The sequence below is a fragment of the Cinclus cinclus genome, chromosome 8 (genome assembly GCF_963662255.1).
Source record: "Cinclus cinclus chromosome 8, bCinCin1.1, whole genome shotgun sequence".
NCBI lineage: Eukaryota > Metazoa > Chordata > Aves > Passeriformes > Cinclidae > Cinclus > Cinclus cinclus.
This window is the reverse complement of record NC_085053.1, coordinates 2,002,507-2,021,440: the sequence shown is the minus strand read 5'-3', so window position 1 is coordinate 2,021,440 and position 18,934 is coordinate 2,002,507. Positions and strand designations below refer to the sequence as shown.

General features: G+C 51.9%; 1 protein-coding gene across 1 annotated transcript in view; it reads right to left on the bottom strand.

Annotated features, from left to right (window-relative positions):
- Positions 1-828: 828 nt before the first annotated feature.
- The window catches only part of LMX1A (LIM homeobox transcription factor 1 alpha), a 41,098-nt gene continuing 22,992 nt past the window's right edge, over positions 829-18,934 (bottom strand). The window contains exons 3-8 of the mRNA XM_062497278.1: positions 7,140-7,372; positions 2,350-2,519; positions 2,121-2,198; positions 1,950-2,019; positions 1,632-1,802; positions 829-989 (exon numbers count right to left, since the gene is read on the bottom strand). Coding sequence (XP_062353262.1) covers positions 829-989; positions 1,632-1,802; positions 1,950-2,019; positions 2,121-2,198; positions 2,350-2,519; positions 7,140-7,372 — 883 coding nt within the window. The remainder of the gene's footprint in view (positions 990-1,631; positions 1,803-1,949; positions 2,020-2,120; positions 2,199-2,349; positions 2,520-7,139; positions 7,373-18,934) is intronic.

Below are 18,934 nucleotides of genomic sequence, written 5' to 3'. Positions count from 1 at the left end.
TTCCCTGCCACTGGGCTTTTGCAACCTAAACATAACGTTTATAAAAAGTAAAATTTCCTTTTATAACTTAAGTGCATTGAGTATTTCCTTAAATACGGTTCACACTGAAAATAAAGTTACTTTTGCTGTACAGTAAATTTCTGATAGACTTAGAAATAAATTTTTGCTGATACAATCTGGCAGGCGTGGCCGTGTGGCGCAGCACTCCCAGCCACACGGCTCTGCACGCACACACACGTGCGTGCCCACACACACACACATCCACACACACAGCCCCGTCCTCGGGGACAGGGACAATGTTAGGGGTTTCTAGCTTTCTATATTCGCGTGGGAACACCTATCTTAAAAGTCCCTACGTTTAAGCAGCGGGCACTCAGACCGGTTGAGGGAAGAGAGGGAAAAAAACCCCAAACCTTGCAGTGACATTTTCCCCTCGTGTTTCCTTCCCCAGAGCGTTGTCAGCTTTTCAAATTTCAAAGCCCAGCGGATGCTGCAGGCATTCCCCATGAAGATCAGCAGTTTGCTCTTTCTAGAGGTGGGATACAGCGCTGGGATGCTCCTACAGGAGAACCCCCCTCCCCCTGCCGAACGGAGAAATTCACATCCCCGTTTGAAATTCGAAAATCCACCAGCCAGCTGCAAAAACTTCTCCTGTCCCTAATCCTAGGCTCCTAAGAGAAACATGAAACTATGCAACCCATAACTTAACTCGCTCCTTGGGAATCCCAAGCTACAACATTATTTGACGGCATCCCGGCAGCGTCGCTCCCCTCCCTCCCTCCCAACCGCAGGAGCTCCGTGGCCCCTCCTGGGGGGACCACGCTGCGCTCAGGAGGTGAAGTAGGAGTTCTGCATGGAGTAGAGGTGGTCAATGGGGTTTCCCACTCGTGCCTGGAGCTGCCCTGCGTCTGTTGTGCCAAGGAAGCAGTCCCCCAGATTGCTCAGTGAGGTATCGTCGCTGTCCAGGTCATGGAAGAGGGGCTCGGCACCTTGGGAAGTAAGGAAGGGACAGAAGGGGTTCAGAGCCTGCTTCCCCCTCCGGCACCTTGACAGTGCCTGGTACCCCCAGATTTTGTAGTGATGCCTCAGGATCTTAGCTTCTGTTACTTTTCAAATCCTGTACTGCTTTAGTGTATAACTCTAAACTCCATATAGAGCGCTAGTTAACTCTCTTCACATTTTGGTCAGACAAAATCCCTCTGGGCCTGAAACTCAAGGACACTCTCTGCCTCAGGCCCCAAAAAGTATAAACAAAAATGAAGTGTGTGTGGGGGGGGGGGGGTAAACTGGGGGAATATAAATTCATTACCTGAAGCTGTAATTGGAGGATTAACCCCTGATATGTAAATGGACCAAACTTTTCATTCCCTGAAAAACTTGTGACCATTGTCCATTTTGGGTGTAGCCCCCTGGGGAGGCTTCGTCTGCCCTTAATGCACCTGAAGGCCTTTAATTAAATATATCCACTTTTAATTTTTTTATCCATCCTTTCACCTTTGTCTGTCCTCTGTTTCTAGCTAAGCCCAAAATAGGCATCAGCAGTATGAGGAATTTAGGGGTGAGGGGACCCCACCAGAACGCAGCATCTCTTGGAAGGAGAGAAGGCAGAGAGACCATCCCCAGAGCCCTACCATAGGGGTGCATGTGATCTCCGGGCATCTGGGGCGGGGTGAGCCCTTGCCGGAATGGGTCGGAGCTGTAGACACTTTGCTCCATGCCCAGCAGCTGCTGGGGCGGGGGCAGGGTGGTGTAAGGGTTCAGCATCCCTTCCAGCCCTGCGCTGCCCCCGCCGTTCGTCTGGGCTGCAAGAGAAAATCGAGATAAGATCAAGTCATTGCTGCTGCATTTTTTTTTCTTTTTTTTTTTTTTTTTTTTTTGTGCGGCTGAGCTCCGCTGGGAAGCCTGGAAAGGGCTGGGAAATAGGGAAACCCAAATGGTGAGGGGGGTACCTGAGCTCAGGCGCTGTGTGTTCTGCTGGTCCTGCTGCTGCTGCTGCTGCCTCCTGGCGAGCTTCTTCATCTGGAAGAGAAGAAAGGGGAAAAACCAGGATGAAATCATCCCCTGGCCAAAGCCAGGAGGGAGAGAGGCCCAGCAATGGATGCTGGCACCACTGTACCCACCTTTGCTCGCTGGTTCTGGAACCAGACCTGCACCACACGGACACTCAGCCCAGTCTCTGCTGCCAGCGTCTCCCGCACCTGGGACAGAAGAGCGACAGCAGAGTCTCAGCCCACTCAGCTTGTCAGGGGGACCTCAGGAAGGGTCAGATCAGCCAGAGCAAGTCCATGCTCAGCATCCAGGACATCCCCAAGAGCTGGAGGCAGCTAGGCATGGGCCCTTCTCCCATACCTTCCTGCAGGGCTTGGAGGAGACCTCAAACGATGCCTTGAACGCCCTCCGCTGCTGCGTGGTCAGGATGGTCCGTGGCCTCTTGGGTCGTTTGTGATCCTTCCCATCCTCAGTGCCCTTCCCTGAGGCCTGGCCCAACTTGCAGATGCTGTCCTCATCATCACTTTTGCCTGAGGATGAAAAAAAAGCAGGTCCTTTACAGACAACAGGCAGCACACACCATCTCCAGCATGGTCAAAATAATCAGAGAGATCTAAAACAAGCTGGTGATGGTGGGGATCTTGTACTGAGTATGTGTGAGAAGATGAGGTTTGGGACTAGCTGCCCCATGACAGCTCAGAGAGTGGGGGAGAGCTACTGCCACTTGGGAGTCTGTGACTGCTCAGCCAGCAGATGTGCTTTTGGGTTCTTCTTTTCCCCAAAAGTCTGAGCAGCTGCCATGTGAAACCCTGGGACAGCTGATTTTCCCTCCACCAGAGCTAGATCTCTGCCTGCTTCACAGGCATTTCCAGCCAGGACACAGCTGGAAACACATCTGGACAGAGACACACAAGTTACATACACGTGAAGGGCCAGCGGTCTTTAAGGACCACTGTGCCCCTGGGGCTGTCCCCCAGGCCAGGTGGGAACAGAGATTGTGTCCCTCTGCCCAGGCAGACCAGGCTGGGGGAGGTCAGGGTGATGCATGAGCAGGGATGCTCAGAGAGGGCAACATGTTAGCCAAGAACACCTCACAAACACTTCCTGATCTGCTCTACCATGAAGGACATCTCCCTTCAGAGCATGAATTATTATTCATGTATGTAAAGGGCCACCTTTCTACCTGTTATTTCCTTCTTTCTGTGGAGTTTTAAATCTCCCTGAAGAGTCCTTCAGCCTTCACCCCTGTGTTGCTCACTGTGATGTGCTGCTCCACTGAGCTCCCAGGCACTGGTGTGTATCTCCCTGCTGCTCTCCACCACTCAGGGCATGAAGCCTTTGGGCAGGAGCTGCTCCCAGTAAGTGGACAATGCCTCTTCCAAGCTCTTCTCATTTACTGCATCTCCACTGCTCATGACCTGCCTTGCTCAGCCCGTGTGGGTTTAACAGTACCTTCCCTCTGGCCAGCTATAGATCACTTACAGCCTTTTCCAGGAAGTTCCTGCACTGCTCATCTGGGAATGGATAATGGAGCGGAGGTGCTGGTTTGATACAGAGCTCTGCAAGGCTGAGCTTGGGCCAAGTCTATCCCAGACCTGCCATGGCTCTGGGAGATGAGGATGCACTAGGGAGTGTGAGCCTGGCTCAGGGTAATTCACGGTGAAAACAGGCCAGGTCAAAGCCCATGGCAAGAGCTCATCGTGGATCACACACACCAGAAAAGTTTCAATCCAATGCCAGCCCAGGGAGGGGACAAGGGAAGACAGGAGCAGATCTCCAGGGTGAGGGGAGGCAAAGATCCCAATGGTTCTCAGGCACCAGTTACCTCTCCTCTTCACACTACTGAGCTCTCTCCTGGATTCCAGCCAACAGAGACCTTCCCTGTTACTGGGCTGGGAGGGATGGGACAGGGAGAGCTCTTCATGCTGGTAGTCACCCAAAACAGCCAGGAGCTGGGTCTGTCCCACCCAGAATCAGAGCCTTACTGCTGCTCGAGCTCCCTTCTTACTCATGGCACTTATCCATGGCATTCCCACACCAGCAGGAAAGACAAACTGCTGTTTCCTTGCACATCCCAGCCCGAGGGATGCCACTCTGGAGTAGGTGTGAGAACCCCAGCGAGGAGAGCCCAAGCTGTGGAGCCTCTGATAGATGATGGGGCTGAGCAGTGGCTGCTGCCTCCTTCTCAGTGCCAGGTACCTCCTCTGCCAAGCTGCTGGCTTTCCGAATGCTGAAGGAGTTTAATTTTGATGGAAAGGTAGAGAGATTTACAAATCGTGGGAGAAGGAATGTCAACTGGTGCCTGAACCCCTTTGCACCCTAGCATGAAGTCAGCACCCCACTCCCCTCCAGTGCAGGAGGGGCAGGGCCCAGCATGGCAGAGCCACAGGCTCTTGGGCTCCATCAAGTTCGTTATGCTCCAAACCCACTCACTCCAAGGGCGAAAACCCGCTCGGAGCAGCCTCTCCAAGCCCTCCCCCCGCCAACACCTGCTCCCCAAATCCCTCCCAGTGTCAAAGCGAAAGAAGGAAAAGTGAAGCCGGATTTGGCGGGGTATTACTTTTAATTAACTCTCCCTTTCAAGCCTTTCCCCACTGAGGAGGGGGGAGAAATTAATGAGTGTCTGGGGCTGCCCCTGACGTCACCTGGGAAGGATGGATATTGTGCGGCGTGCCCTCGGTCCGACCTGCCGAGCCTGCATCCCGCCGCCGGGGCCAGGACATTCCTCGCTCAGGAGGATTTAGGGAGAGGAGAAACGTTAGGACGCTTTTAATTGGAAAGCAGGGTCCTCTTTCAGAGGGGCTTGTTTACTTAGGCTGGGCAGCGGAGGCTCGGGGGAGGCAGTAATTGAAGCGAGGGTTTGGGAGATTACAGACAACATATGGCTCGCTTTTTATCTGCGCTTTCTCATAAAGTGGCCCTTGGTGTGCGGCGGCCGGGGGGAGGGAGGGACAGAGGGTGGGGGGCTTCAAAGCAGCCAGGGGGGGACAGGGGAGAGGCTGGAGGAGCTCATCACATGCTGCTGGTGAAGGGCATCCGGGTGTGCTGGGGAGAGGGGACACTGCTCTGCACCTCCTGGCATGGCAGTGGGGCCTGAGGGGATGCAGCAGGAGGGGGAGAAGCCACCACGCACTGAGCATCCACAGGGCATGTGTACCTGGGCTGCACCTTGCTGTCTCATTGTCCCCAGAGCCATGCAGCATCCCTAGACAAACCTGGTAGCCACCAAAAGCAGGCAGGGATGGCGGTGGGGCTGAGCTATGGGGTCTGTGGGGAGATGGGAAGGGCCGGGACCCCCCCGGTCAGAGGCTGCTAGGCCAAGCCAGGGGCTTCGGGTTAGGTTTCTGATCAGCCAAGGGGCTGCCTTGCCCTTTTGACTCCCACACTGGCCCTTCACATCCCTCAGGTCTCAGCTGGAGTTTCCACCGAAATAAGTCTTTCCCCTGGAGGTTTTTGCTAAACTGAAGCTCTTGGTTTGGCTCAAGCTGCTGGCAGCAAGGCTGGACCACAGGCTGATGAGCCACTGGGGAGGAAAAGCTCCCCAGCCTTTCCCCAACTGCCCTTTTCCCCCACTAGGAACAAACCCAAACCATTGTGGCTGATTCGCTTTCTCTTCTGCATGACATCTCCTCATTGGTTCCTATTTTAACTGAAAAGGGTTTTTCTGTCCCAGAGGAAAAAATAGTAATTCTTCAATCAGTTAAGGACTTTCCCAGGGCTAAGGGAAGAGCCAGCCCCAGTGTGCTGGATCGTCCCGCACTCCTGCCTCTCCAGCTCCTCCAGCACTGCACTATCACTCACCAGCTCCCCCCAGCCACCTCCTCCCATAGATTCACTCTGATTTTCAAACATCACCACCGTTAATTGCAAGGAGGACTTTTCTGCCCTGAGCAAGCAGGGTTGCAGTCCTCACACAGAACCCACACAGGCAGTGCTGCAAGACAGACGAGATTTTGCTGCAGAGGCGCATAATATTAAAGAGAAATATGGGTTTTGGGCAATTTTTGCTCCGAACCTACAAAAGCCATCCCTTCACAAATCTTCTCCCAGCTACAGCACTCCAGGGACAGAGAGCACCAGGCTTTGTTGTGTCCATGCTTCCATGCACCTTAACAACACACTCCTACTAATCTTGATTTCTGCTTTTTTTAAAATCCAGTGCTTTGCTCCAGCAGGGAAAAGACAGCCCCACTTGGCCTCCCCACTGTTCCTGCCAGCCCTTTCCAGAGCAGAGAATTCCAGGGGTAAATCCTTTCCCTCCACACAGCAGACTTTTCCCCAGTGAGGGATTTTAAGGGGAATTGAGAGAATGGTGAGGAGCAGGGCTCCGTGGGGATGGCATTATCATGAGGATTTTGGCCAGTAGATCATCAGATCATTTCCACCCTCCCAGTCCCCAGTGCTGGGCTTTCTTACTAAATTTGTCTTCCTGGGAAATATTTGGGTTTAATTTGCACTGACTGCAGATACATATTTGAATGCTGGTCTGATGCTCTGGGCAACCCAACCTGGCAGTGACATCCTGGCTGGAGCAGGATTCCAGCCACAGTGCCACCTCTCCTGCAGTCGCCCTCGGCTCTGCAGTGTCCCAGCAGTGTCCCTATGATGGGTCAGCAGGCTGGTTCTGGCCATCAGCTGCCTTGGAAGCTGCTGGGGACACAAGTTTTGCAGACTCCCTGCTGCCAATTCGTGCTTCAGCTCCGTGCCTCAGTTTCCCCTTGTTATTAAAAGGGGTGACTACAGCAGAAGCAGCTCACTTCTTGTTCTCAGCCTTTCCAGAGTCCCAGGCAGGGACAGTGAGGCACAGGGGAAGGACAAAGGTTTAGCCTGAGGTAGTCAGTGGCCAGCTCACCCTCCCACATATGGGGAAGCTACACAGGCCAGGAGCACAAACACCTACAGAAATGAGCCCCATGAGGTGGGATGGTCCACAGAGCATCCTCCAGCCCTGCAGCCCCTCACTGCTGAGCTCCCTGCCCAAGCCCTCACCACAGAGGTGGCAGAGACCGGCTGGAGGATCCAATGGTGCTTACAGAGCTTATCCCCTCAGACCAAAGGGCAGAAGTTCAGGGCAGCGAGTCCAAACCTCACCTCCATCCCCCCCAGGGATGGACCAGCCAGGGAGACGCCGGGCGCGGGCGGCCCCTTACCAGAATCCGACAGAGCCGGGCTCACCAAGCTCAGCAGCTCCCGCTCCTTCTCGTAGTCGCCCTTACAGAGGAGCTGTCCCTCCTTGAGCACGAACTCGTCGCCCTTCTGCAGGCGCCGCTCGCAGACGCAGCAGCAGAAGCAGTGCAGGTGGTAGACGCTCTTCTGGGCGCGCATCACCAGCTCGCTGGGCGCGATGGCCTCCAGGCAGCCCGCGCATTTCACTGCAAACAGCCTGCAGGACAAGCGAGAGGACAGCCCGCCGTGACATCCACAGCTGGTGGGAGCAGAGACCCGTGCAGGGGAGACGGGCCACCACCAGCACGGCGTCACCGTGTCACCCCCGCGGTGCGTGGGTCGCCTTGGGGGGCTGGGGACAACGGTGCTGGCACCCCATGGTGCTCTCAGTGCTGCACGCTCACCCGGTGCCAATGAGGAGATGCTGCTTTTGGGTGAACTTTAGCAGTGTTGGGGCCTACCGTGAATGAGGTCAAGTGAGGAAGACCCCGACATGCAGATGCTCCAGGTGTCAAAAAAAGGTACGAAACCCAACAGCCCAGGTACCATCACCAGCACAAGACAGCACCACTTTTCCACGTGGGTTTTATCAAGCCAACTCCACATATCACCTCCCTTCAGCTGATGCCTACACCCAAGGAGATGCTGGAGACAGCAGTGGGATCAGACAACTCATCTGTGCCTCTCCACAATCACCTGCAGAAAGCATCCCCACCCTCCCTCACCCACAAACCACCCCACCCCTCTGGCCTAGGTCACCTCATCCCCACTTGCAAATATATCAGGAATGTCTAATATATCACAAAATTCTCCAAGACAGCAAATCTGGGGTTAAGGCCAGTGCCAGACTGAAGACTTGACGTGTGAAAAGGAAAAGGAAAAGCTCAGCTTGTTCCTTGACACTGATGTGACAGCGTTTGAGGCATCCCTAATTAAACCGTTCCCAGGTTTCAAGACTCCGGCTTTAGACTTAAAAGCCAATAATAATAACAACAGCAGTAACACTTTAGGTTGGAACAGAGCTTTTCTTTCTCTGACTTTAAATGTCCTTACTGAGAATGATTTACAGCTGGGGGAAACTGAGGTGAGAAAAGCAGAGGTGGCAGCAATAGAGGATTTGAAGGCACCTGGAATTAACCTTAGGGCCAGGTATTTTCAGTCAATGGGATGACCAACAGAGATGTTTGAAGGTATCAAACCAGTACCTCTTTGCCACACCCAGATATTTGAGTTCTTGGCTAGGACATCATACAGAAAAAACCCCACTGTTTACCCAGTCTTATCCAAAATATCTGTGGGAACTGGACATTATTATTCCCCTGTCTTGGTGACTTTGGCCCAGAAAGAGAAGCCAAAAGTCAGCACACATCCTGCAGAGGTTACCTCGGAGCTTTTAATCCCTTTTTTTTCCTCTGCTGTTACAAAATCCCACATAGGAAATGTGCTGAATCAGCCCCATTCTGACAAGCAGAGGACCAGATAAATGCAAAACCCTCAAGGGAAAACCATCAGAAAATGGGGATCAGCTGGAAAAGGGCCTGCTCCCTCCCAGATTTTCCCCAAACAGTGCTGGCAAGCACAAGGGTCTCCCCAGGCCAGACAAATCCTGAGCACATACAGCAAAAGGTGGCATTCCCAAATAAGTAGGTAAGGGGTGTTATAAAGCTTTAATAAGGCACTATCATCACTACAGAAAGTGAGAAATCATCAAATAAAATGTAGACATTAGGGAGTTTATAATTCCACGTATTGCCATCAGTAGCTTTTATTTTTCTATATTCAGCTTTAATTCCCCAATTTACCTACAACTGCCTGTCCTTAAGATGTACTTCCAACATCCCTATGACTGCCCTGGGAAGAAAGGGATGTGTATTCCCTTGAAAGGGTCATTTTTTTTTCTTGTTCCAGCTCATACATACACCAGCTCGTGTTAATATTTCTGTAGTCGCTTCATCTTTAATTATGTCTCTTTTATGTCAAAGTGGAGGCTATTTGTATTCATCTGGCAACACATTCTCATCCTGTTTAAATGATGTTTTAGCCCTACCTGTTGGGATTACCAACTGCTCTCGGTAATAAAATATTGATAAGATATTCCATTGCTGCCATCTAATCTCCAGGAATAAATGTGCCCAAAATTCGCTTCCGAGGCACTTTACTAGACAGCCACAAACCTTTGCCAACCAGGCACAGCAGCACCAACCCAGCAGTGGATGTTTCCAAGCCCAAAGTGTGTTGCAGAGCAGGAAGATGTGAGATTTAGGTAAAAGGTTGCCTGGTATCAAACACTTAAAGCCATTTTTAGGTCGCTGAATAAATGACTTTATTCCCAAAGCAGCTCCCACTGAGGGATGCAGTTCAGTCCAGGTGTCCTTCACTGCCCAGTGCAGGACTCCCCTATCCCTGGGCAACGTGAGCTGCAGAGAAATCCCCATAAAACCTCTTCCACAGTATGAAACCATAAACAGCTCCTTATAAACACACAATAAACTGAGACCTCAGGCACTAAAAGGTCACAGGCAGAAAAAACACAATCTACCACAGGTAGTAATGGAGAGAGAGCAAAGAGTCTTGAGACCCAGACTGTGCCAGCGACTCTACAGGGACTGGGAAATAAGAGCTTGCATGGATAACCCCTCATACAGGTAACCCCACAAAGGGTACAACCTGCATAGATAACCCAGCTGGAACTCCCCTGCTCAGCCTGAGATGGGCCTGAAGGAAAATTCTCTTGCAGCATCAGCTCCAACGATTAATTTAACATTTTAGCCTGAGTGAGTCACACCAGCCTGGATCCAGAGAGGTTTTCCTCCATCTCCAGGACCTTCAGCTCCATGCCCAGCTCTCTCCTGCTTCACTTACGGCATCTTCGGGACGCTTTAGTTCTTAGTAGGGATTTTTTTCCCCCTCCATAACCTGTGGTTCCAAAGCTAAGTCAGGCATGACTGGCAGCACTGGGTTTGTTTAGGCAGGTGGGAAGCTGGCCAAAGCACCAGACAGGGAGACCTCCTCAGCACTGGGATGCCTGGTGGAGGACCAGGCTTCCACCAGCAGCTCAGTAAACACCTCACTGAAGCACTGAGAATGAGTATTTGCAAATAAAACCAACACACTCAACATAGGAGTAGCTGGAACAAAAAGATAGTGATGTGAGCAATTTTTACCACCACACATAGTCTTTCATGTCTGATCTTAAAAAATATTCTTGTTTTGATTAATTTGCTCCCCCTGCCCCCCCGGCTTTTTTTTTTTAATTTCAAATTTAGGTCTCTTTTGAGATGACAATCTGCAGTTTTGAAGCCGAAAAGGGCTGGTGGTGGCTTTCAAGAAAAGCTCAAAGCAAAATATTTGGGCACTTCCAGAAGCTCAGCATTTCCCACTGGATGCAGTCCCACTTCTCCATGCCATTCCTCTTTCCCAACAAAGCATCCCAAACCTCTCTTTTGGCGTCTACCATCCACGCAGCATCACGAAACCTAAAAATATCCACACAGGGCCAATGCCACCTCTGGGATGTTGCACCCCGTGTCCCTTCGCGGTGGCTGCCGGATTCCCAGCGGAGCCACCACCGCCTGTTTCCCCCTTTCTCTGGAGGTGACAGGCTGAAAGGGGCCGTGATTGACGGGCGCTTCCCGGCTGCTGTCTGTCTGCGTGAGCAGCATACAAACACAGAGCCACCCGAGGCAGGGGCGCCGATATTAAATCGTGATGGACAAACCTCAATCGCTGCTTTGGGTTCAGGCAGCAGGGAAGGTGAGGAAGCTCTGCTTCCCTCCCTACCTGCACTGGGGATGTGGGGAGAGGAGCAGGGGCAGCCCCTGAGTGACCCAGCACTGGGATGCTGCATTTTCCAACACACCTGTGCAGACACCTGCCCAACTCACCCCATGCTCTTTCTCATCATGGCTCAGGAGAAGCCTGAGCAGAGTCTGACCAACCCATCAGGAGGTGCTGGGAGCTCCAGCTTAGCCATTCAGAGCCATCTCCAAATGATGAATCTCACCAAGGCCATGACCCTGGCGTGGGGATGAGCCAAGGGCCACACACAGCCCAAGGGGCATGGGAGGAGGCTGGCAGTGAGTGCCAGCAAAGAGCCACAGGGAGTGAGGACACTGGATTGAGATGTCTTGGCACTTGGTCATCTTCTCACTCACTGCCACTCACTGCAAGGGCAGGCATCAGCACCAGGTCCTCGAGAGGCTGGCAGTGGGAAAATGCCACTTGCTGTCAACCCTGCACCCGTGGCTTGGGAACGAGCCACTGCTCTGCTGCTGCTGGGCTCACGTCACCCTGTCCCTGCTCCGGCCCTCATGGAGCCAAAGGAGGAGGCAGAGGGTGTGGACCATGGCCAGGCAGGAAGGGGGATGGTGACAGTGAGGGTATCCCCCAGCTGCAGCCATGAGGCACCACTTGGATCCTTGGTGCTGGCAGGAGGGGTGCTGAGACCATGGGAGCGGCTCGGAAACAGCTGAGTCCATCTCAGAGCCATGGAGAGCAAGCTGGCACATCCTGGGGATTGGAAGCACAGTCCAGAGGGCAACTGCACACCAAGGATCCTGGGCACCTCCAAACCCAACCCGTGTCTCCAGGCTCCCAAGTTGATGGAGAAAAACACGCGCAGCCACCCTCACTTCCCTCCCTGTGCACCCCAAGCCTTCAGGGAGCTCTCCAGTGGGACAGAGGAGGGATGTTTTCCCCGGGGCTCTTCTCCTGACCCTTCCCCGTCTCCCAGCTCCCTCCCCCCCCCCCCCCCCGAGGCGGGCAAGTGTTCGCTTTACTGCCTGGCAACGGGGCTGGGGCTAAGCTTGCTAAAATATGAGTGTTTTTTGGCTGGAGTACCAGAAGGCTGCAGTCCTACAGAGAGAAAAAAATTGAGCACTCCATGCCATGGCTCCAGAAAGGGGGAGAATTAGGTTTCACACCGAGCAGGCTGGACCATGGCATTCTTTAGTTAATGCTTAACAAACGCCCAAACAAAAGCAGCCAACTTCGCTGCATGTTTGTAAAATGTATTCTCAGCAGATTCAGGTTTATTGGAGAATTCGCTCGCTCTGCAGCAAGTGGCGTTTTCCTTTTTTTTTTTTCTCCTTTAATTTCCCTTCTCCTCCCTCCCCCCCCCCCCCCCAGCTCAAGCCCTTCTCATTCCTGCTGCCTGAATGCGTCTTCCAACACTTTGAGGGGACATGGCAACCGGGCTGAAATGGGCTTATTTCACCCCAGGGGCTGACGTGAGCTCGCCTCCACAGCCCTGGGGTACAAGTTCTCCCCGGGGTTCAGCTGAGCTGCTGAACAGGGAACAGGGAGTCCAAAAAGCCAAGATTTGCCCTCTGGCAGATTCACCCCTGAGCACTTGGCTGGCTGCTGTATGCTCCTAGAGGCCAGGAGAGCAAGGAAGGGAGGTGAAGGCTGAGAGTCCTATTTTTGACCTCTCTTCACCTCACCCAGCTTTCTGAGAGCCCTACCCCATCCAGCATCCCACTGTTCCATGCATTCTTGGAGAGCCCATCATGGCAGAGAATGCCAATAAGCACAGCTTACTCTCAAAGGCAGAGCCAGTTTCGGGGATGGCTGAGGTGTGGAGGAGGGGGCAGCCCCATCCAGGGACCCAGAGGCTTTGAAGAGGTTAAATTACAGGGTCCGTGCACGGGTGTTCTGCAGGAGCATCCCCGGAAGGAGCTCCTGCTCTGATGCAAGTACCTGGGCAGGTCCCACATCCCCCCCAGGGCCTGGTCCCATGGTAGAGGACACTGGTGACGGACACACGCTGGAGAGCTGGTGGCAGAGAGGAAAAGGGGGGCAGCAGAAGACAGGGGGTTGATTGCCAGGCTGTTCAACCCTCCTTCTGCTACATGGGAACCATCTGAGCTTTCCCAGGAAAGGGCACCTTCACCCCTGACTCCTGGATGGGGTCCAAAAGTGGTCACTTAACACCTCCCAGACCCTCCAGAGAGCACGGCGTGACACGCAGGGGCACTGCTACAATGATGGGGTTAAGTAAACAGATAAACGAAGCCTTCCCAGTGAGCAGCCACTGCCGAAACACACCAGCAGCCCTCAAGCCTTCCCTGCATCCAAGTAAAGGGTCGAACAAGTGCATATCTTCCAAGGCTGTTCTGTGTTGGTCCATTTCTGATCAAGGACACACTACCAAGACTTTCACCAACAAGGTGCTACAGCAGCTGATGGCTCTGTTTCCCCATCCAGGAGCCTGATAAAAATCCTCTGCTTGATTGCAGGAATGGCCAGAAAGTGATCTCCTGGGCAAGGCCAGAAGGCCAAGACCAAAATGCTGATTTTCTTCCCCATTTCCCTAAAGGCTGGTTCTTTTTGTGTCCCTCCCTACCCTAAATAACAGTGTGTAGCATCAGACAGGGAGTTGGTCCCATCCCAGCAATGATGAAGAACCAGGTTTTAGAGGCAGGAGGGACACAGGTAGGAGGGAGAGAGGCCCACACAACACCACATTCAAACCCAAATGCCATCCCAGTGAAGCCAACCCAAGGACCGATCTGGCCCAGCAGTCCTGCATCCAAGTGATGCATATCCCACCAAGCTGAATTTTGAGCAGCAACCGCCCTCATCCCCCCCATGCCCCCAAGAAAACAAGGATAATTGAAAAACCACAATATCACTAGTCAAATTTAATATTGAGAGTGAGTGAGCGGGAGCCAGAGGTCAGAATTAATTACACCCCACCATATTTCAGCACGCTGCCGCAGCTCCGTGTCCTTTCCTTGGGGAGCAGTGCTTCCACAGAGAGGTCGACAGACATTATTAGAAAGGACTGATTTAAACGTACCCCCAGGAGCTTTTCAGCTTGTCTCTTCAGAGCCTTTGTTTGTACTGAGATTAATGGAGAGGCAAATGATGGAAAAGCAAAGTCACCAGGAGCAAGAGGATGTGCCATTGCTGCCGCCACCACCCCAATTTGGTTGGCTTTGTGAGTGGGGCAGGAATGACCAGGAGAGAAGGAAATGCTGTTCATGTCATTCATTTCGTGGATAAAAATGTGAAGATCTTGAAAACTATTCCTTTTTTTTGTTTGTTTTCCAAGAAAAAGATAGCCTGGCTGAAACCTCCTGCAGGCTGGCTTTCCTACGCCCTTGGGGATTTTACACACACGCTGGCTTTTTGACGTGCTCTACCACCGTGGGGGAAGGAACTATTTTCATTCTGCTCCAGATTAATGTACTCCTCTTGCAAGTCATAATATTTGTTTCTGATTTTTTTAAAATCTCCCACGATGGAAAATTAATACAGACACAAACGAAAATTAAACCTATTTTCCATTCAGATTAAAAAAACCCCAACAAAACAAAACAAAAAAAACCCCACAAAACCAAAGGAAAGGAAAGACAGAGCATTCAGATCAAACAGAGAAATCTCATTCCTTGGGCACAGCCAATACTTCACTGGTTCCAGCCCTGAACAACCTGATCCACACCCAAGTGAGCCCTGCTCCAAGCAGAAGAAGGACAGAGACGATTTCCATTCCTTTCCAGCTCCAACTCCTTTGTGACGCCATAAATTCACCTCCACCTTGTACCAACGGGTTCAAAAAGGGCTCAGGCAAATCCATGGGACTGAGTTCAACACCCGCCTGGACTCACAAGTCCAACCTCACCTTCAGGACCCCCCAAATCCCTGAGCAGCGTGGGCTCCCCTGGCCTTGTGTGGCTTTCCTGGAGCATCACCCACTGAGGCCAGTGCGGGTGATGCTCCGGCCGGGAGCTGTTCTCCAGTCTCCTAGGCTACAATCAAGGCTTGCCTTTTCCTTTATTAAACAGAAAACCCACGTTCCCCCCAGGGACTCTGGGAGCATCCAGGGATGGGGCTGCAGGAGCTGCCATTTCCCAGGCGTTTAAAATTCACGGGGTGTTTGCGCCGACGTGCCGACGCGGCAAATTCTCATTAGGAGGCGGCCAATATCCTGTGGATCTTCCCGGCGCTCCGGTGGCCATAAAAATCGCTCGGCTGTATAAAAGCTAAACAGAGTAAACTCAGTCGGACACAGGGAGCAGCTGCTTCGGAGCAGCTCGGCAAACAGAGATCGGCGGGAGCGCGCCAGGCGCTGCCGGCAGGGAGATAGCGCTCTCCCGCTCGGGTTATTTCTTGCCTTATCTCTTATTTCCCTCAACCTCGCGCAGTGTTTTGCATAAATATCATCTGCGTGCGTTGTCAGGTTGTTGGGATGGGGTTGAGGGTTTGGGTTTTTGTTGGTTTTGTTTTTTTTTTTCCCCCTCAACAACATTTCCACAATGGGAAGCAGCTGTTGCGGCTAACAGGCTGCTCCGGAGCAAAAGCTGCACTCACATCGAGATATCTCAGAAGAGGCATCCTTCATACATAGCTCCGTGCACTAGAGAGCACTATAACATGTGTTTCCATGAAGTTTGTTAACTACTCGGCTAAACAGGCCTGCTGGAAATGCCAGAGGAATATGCTCTGGAATGAATGGGAATACTCATCTAAAGACATTAAATTTAAGCCATCTTTCCCCCCCCTGCCCCGGCTCCTCGCTCCACTGAGCTGCTGTTGCTGCTCTCTCCTCATGTGTGCTCTCAGGATGGGGTTTTGGGCAAAACAAATGTTTGGGGTGTGTTTTCCAGCTTCGTGGCACTTGAGACAAGGATGAGATAATAGATGTTGGTACATGGGGGGGCTTTCATGCCGTCAGTGGTCTTGGGATGCAGAGGTAGAGCCAGTCCAGCCATGGGTAGCAGCTTATTCCTCTGTGATCCCTGCAAGAGACCTGCTCCCAATGACATCTCACATTTGGAAAACCAGAACTCTGCCTTTCATGGGCCTGAGCATCAGCTCCTGGGAGGTACAGAGCATCCTAGAGGGGCTCAGTCTTACATTAAGAGGGATAAAACCTCAGGAAAATTTGACCACTAAAAGTTCAAAATTTGCCTGAGCTTCTCTAGAGCTTTTTCCTCTTCAGTCAGAGGAAGTTCACATTTTTAGCCAACGTTCTCTTGAAAATCCAGTAACACACCACTGAAAATCCAGCCTTCTTTTTGATTTCTGTGTAGTGAATGCATTTCAAGGGGATCCCAGTAGCCCCCAGAAAAGGCTCTGACTGTTTCCAGTAAATGAGAAGATATCTCAGATCCTGAAACAAATCAGAAGGGTCAATATCCATCACAGGGGGAAGATGCTCAAAAGGCTCCAAAGTGGCCTAGAGATGCTCAGCACTGGAGGTGGTTAAGAGCTTCCCCATAAAATTACTTTCCTTTGTTCTACTTGCTCCATTTTATACACATACATGTGTGTGTATATGTATACATGCACATATACATGGACGCATGAGGTACTTCCTTCTGAAAAATCTTGGCTTTACACGGAGATTTTTAAATTCAGGCACGAGCCTAAGTTCCAGTCACACTGTGGGGCTGTGCCCAGGGATGCCGAGCCATCTGGCAAAGAGGGACTCGGGCGCTTTGCTCCATCCAGCCAAAGACCTGGCTGGATGCCATCTCACCACTCCCTACACAAAACGTTTTTATAGAGCTTTTTGATCTAAAAACATGCATTTCTTTCTTTCCTTTCTTTCTTTTTTCTTTCTTTCTTTCTTTCTTTTTCTTTCTTTCTTTCTTTCTTTCTTTCGCTCTCCTTCCTTCCTTCCTTCCTTCCTTCCTTCCTTCCTTCCTTCCTTCCTTCCTTCCTTCCTTCCTTCCTTCCTTCCTTCCTTCCTTCCTTCCTTCCTTCCTTCCTCCCTCCCTCCCTCCCTCCCTTCCTTCCTTCCTTCCTCCCTCCCTCCCTCCCTTCCTTCCTTCCTTCCTCCCTCCCTCCCTCCCTCCCTTCCTTCCTTCCTTCTTTTTTTCTTTCTTTCTTTCTTTTTTTCCGTTAACTATTTGGATTTTCACACCAAGGAGTGCTGAGGCACCAGAATGTCCTTCCAGGCAGGAACTACTGATGCTCTTTCCCACACAGCCTTCCCACCCCACAACACCCACAACCCTCCCCAGTGCATTCTCATCACCAAGGCACCAGAGAAGGCTGAGCAGGGATGTGACAGCAAAGAGCAGAGACTCCTACAAGAGCACACAAGGATGCAGGGACACCCCTGTCCCCTGTGCCACCACTGGGTTTATACCACAGTCATGGTTGCAGGGGTACAGGGACAGTGCCCAGCTTGCCAGGCTACCTGAGACAGGTCCCAGTGCTGTCAAGGCAGCAGGATGAGCTTTTGATGAATTAGATGGCAAAAGCAAACATGCTTTCTCTAGGAAACAGGTTCCTGCCACTCGTCTGCTCAGGGTTATCGCAGCATCAGGGGCAGCAGCCCTTCCCAGCAGCCTCTGGCGGCCATGGAAGCAGGATATTACTTTGTTGCTTATTCATTTTATTGCTTCTCCTTTCTAAATATTTGCTTGGCAGGGGGAAGGATTCCCTTTACACCGTATCTATTTTTACAGGTCAATTGAATTTCTGGTGCTCTCAATCCCTCTTTCCCTCCAATTGCATTTGCAAAACAAATATTGATTGTACCAATTAGCTGCGAACCCCTCGCAGAAGATATCCCAACGCCTTCGTTCAGGAGAAGGCTCTCCCAGCAAGTGCATGTGCCAGTGGGATCAGAATTCCAAATTCCACCCACAGCAATAAGAAATGTGTCCAGATAGGAGGTTAGATCTGACCAACTGATGAGTTCTTGTCGAATCGCATCCTTTAAATGAAAAAAAATCAAAAATAAAGGTTTTCCCTCAAAAGGTCTTTAGGGTTTGCCTCTGCAATGCTGGGCTTTTCTGAGCTGCCCTACCAAAAGCAGCAGGCACATACAACCCAAGCACCTCATCACGCTTCCTCACATCGATTTTGCTGCTCTGGGTTTTATCTGTGACTTCCTTCAAAGGTTTTGTGAAAATCTACAAGTGCCACAAAGAGGAAAGGAAAGACACCTTGGTGGATAAAACAGTGTTAAAAACTCGCTGGGTTTCACTCTGATGAAGTCTAAACAAATGTAAAGAGAACAAGTGAGGTGACTGAATTGCACGGCGGGGATCCTTCACCCTCACATGCAGAGCCCACCAGCCTTTGGTGACTGTCACCTTCTGCCAGCTGCCACTGGGACAGGGCACCGGCTGGGACGGCGATGCCAGCCCCGGTGTCACTCCAGCAGGAGCTGTGACACAGCCCCATGGCTCCCAACCCACCGGTGGCCACTTGCAAAGTGTTCAGAGCACACTGTTAAATGTGTCCTGCCTGTGTCAAAAGTCACAGCCCAAGGCAAAGGCGTAGGGGGTGCAGGTGGTGTGGCAAGGGGGAGCTGATGGATGAGCCATGGAGGTGGGATATGGATTAGCCAGCCTGTCTGCAGGAGAGGGGATCACCCTGCTACAGCAGAGCAGGAGAGATGCTGCGATGGATAAATCCAACCCAGTGAGGATTCCCAGGCTGCCGGGGATGCCCAGCCTCAAAAAAAGCCTCTTTTCCCAGGTCCCATCCTCAAAACAATGCTGCAAATCCCAGAAAGCAGGGAAATTTCCACCCCTCTCCAAACCCCCTGCAGCCCAGGGAAGGCAGATTGCCCAACCAGCCCCAGAGTGCAGGACTAGCCCAGCACCAGGGAGAAATGCTTGCCTCCCCCCCCCAAAAAAAAAAAAAACAGGGATACTTTTTCCTCCCTATTTCTCTGAATCACAGCTGGGTCAGTTCAGGTTCCCACTGCAGTGCTGGGATAAAATGAGACAAGAACACAGAACAGTGGCCTCCCCATGGCCAGATCAGGGTGCAGGGCCTGGTACCCATGACGGTCAGGTCACCCCAGCAAGCT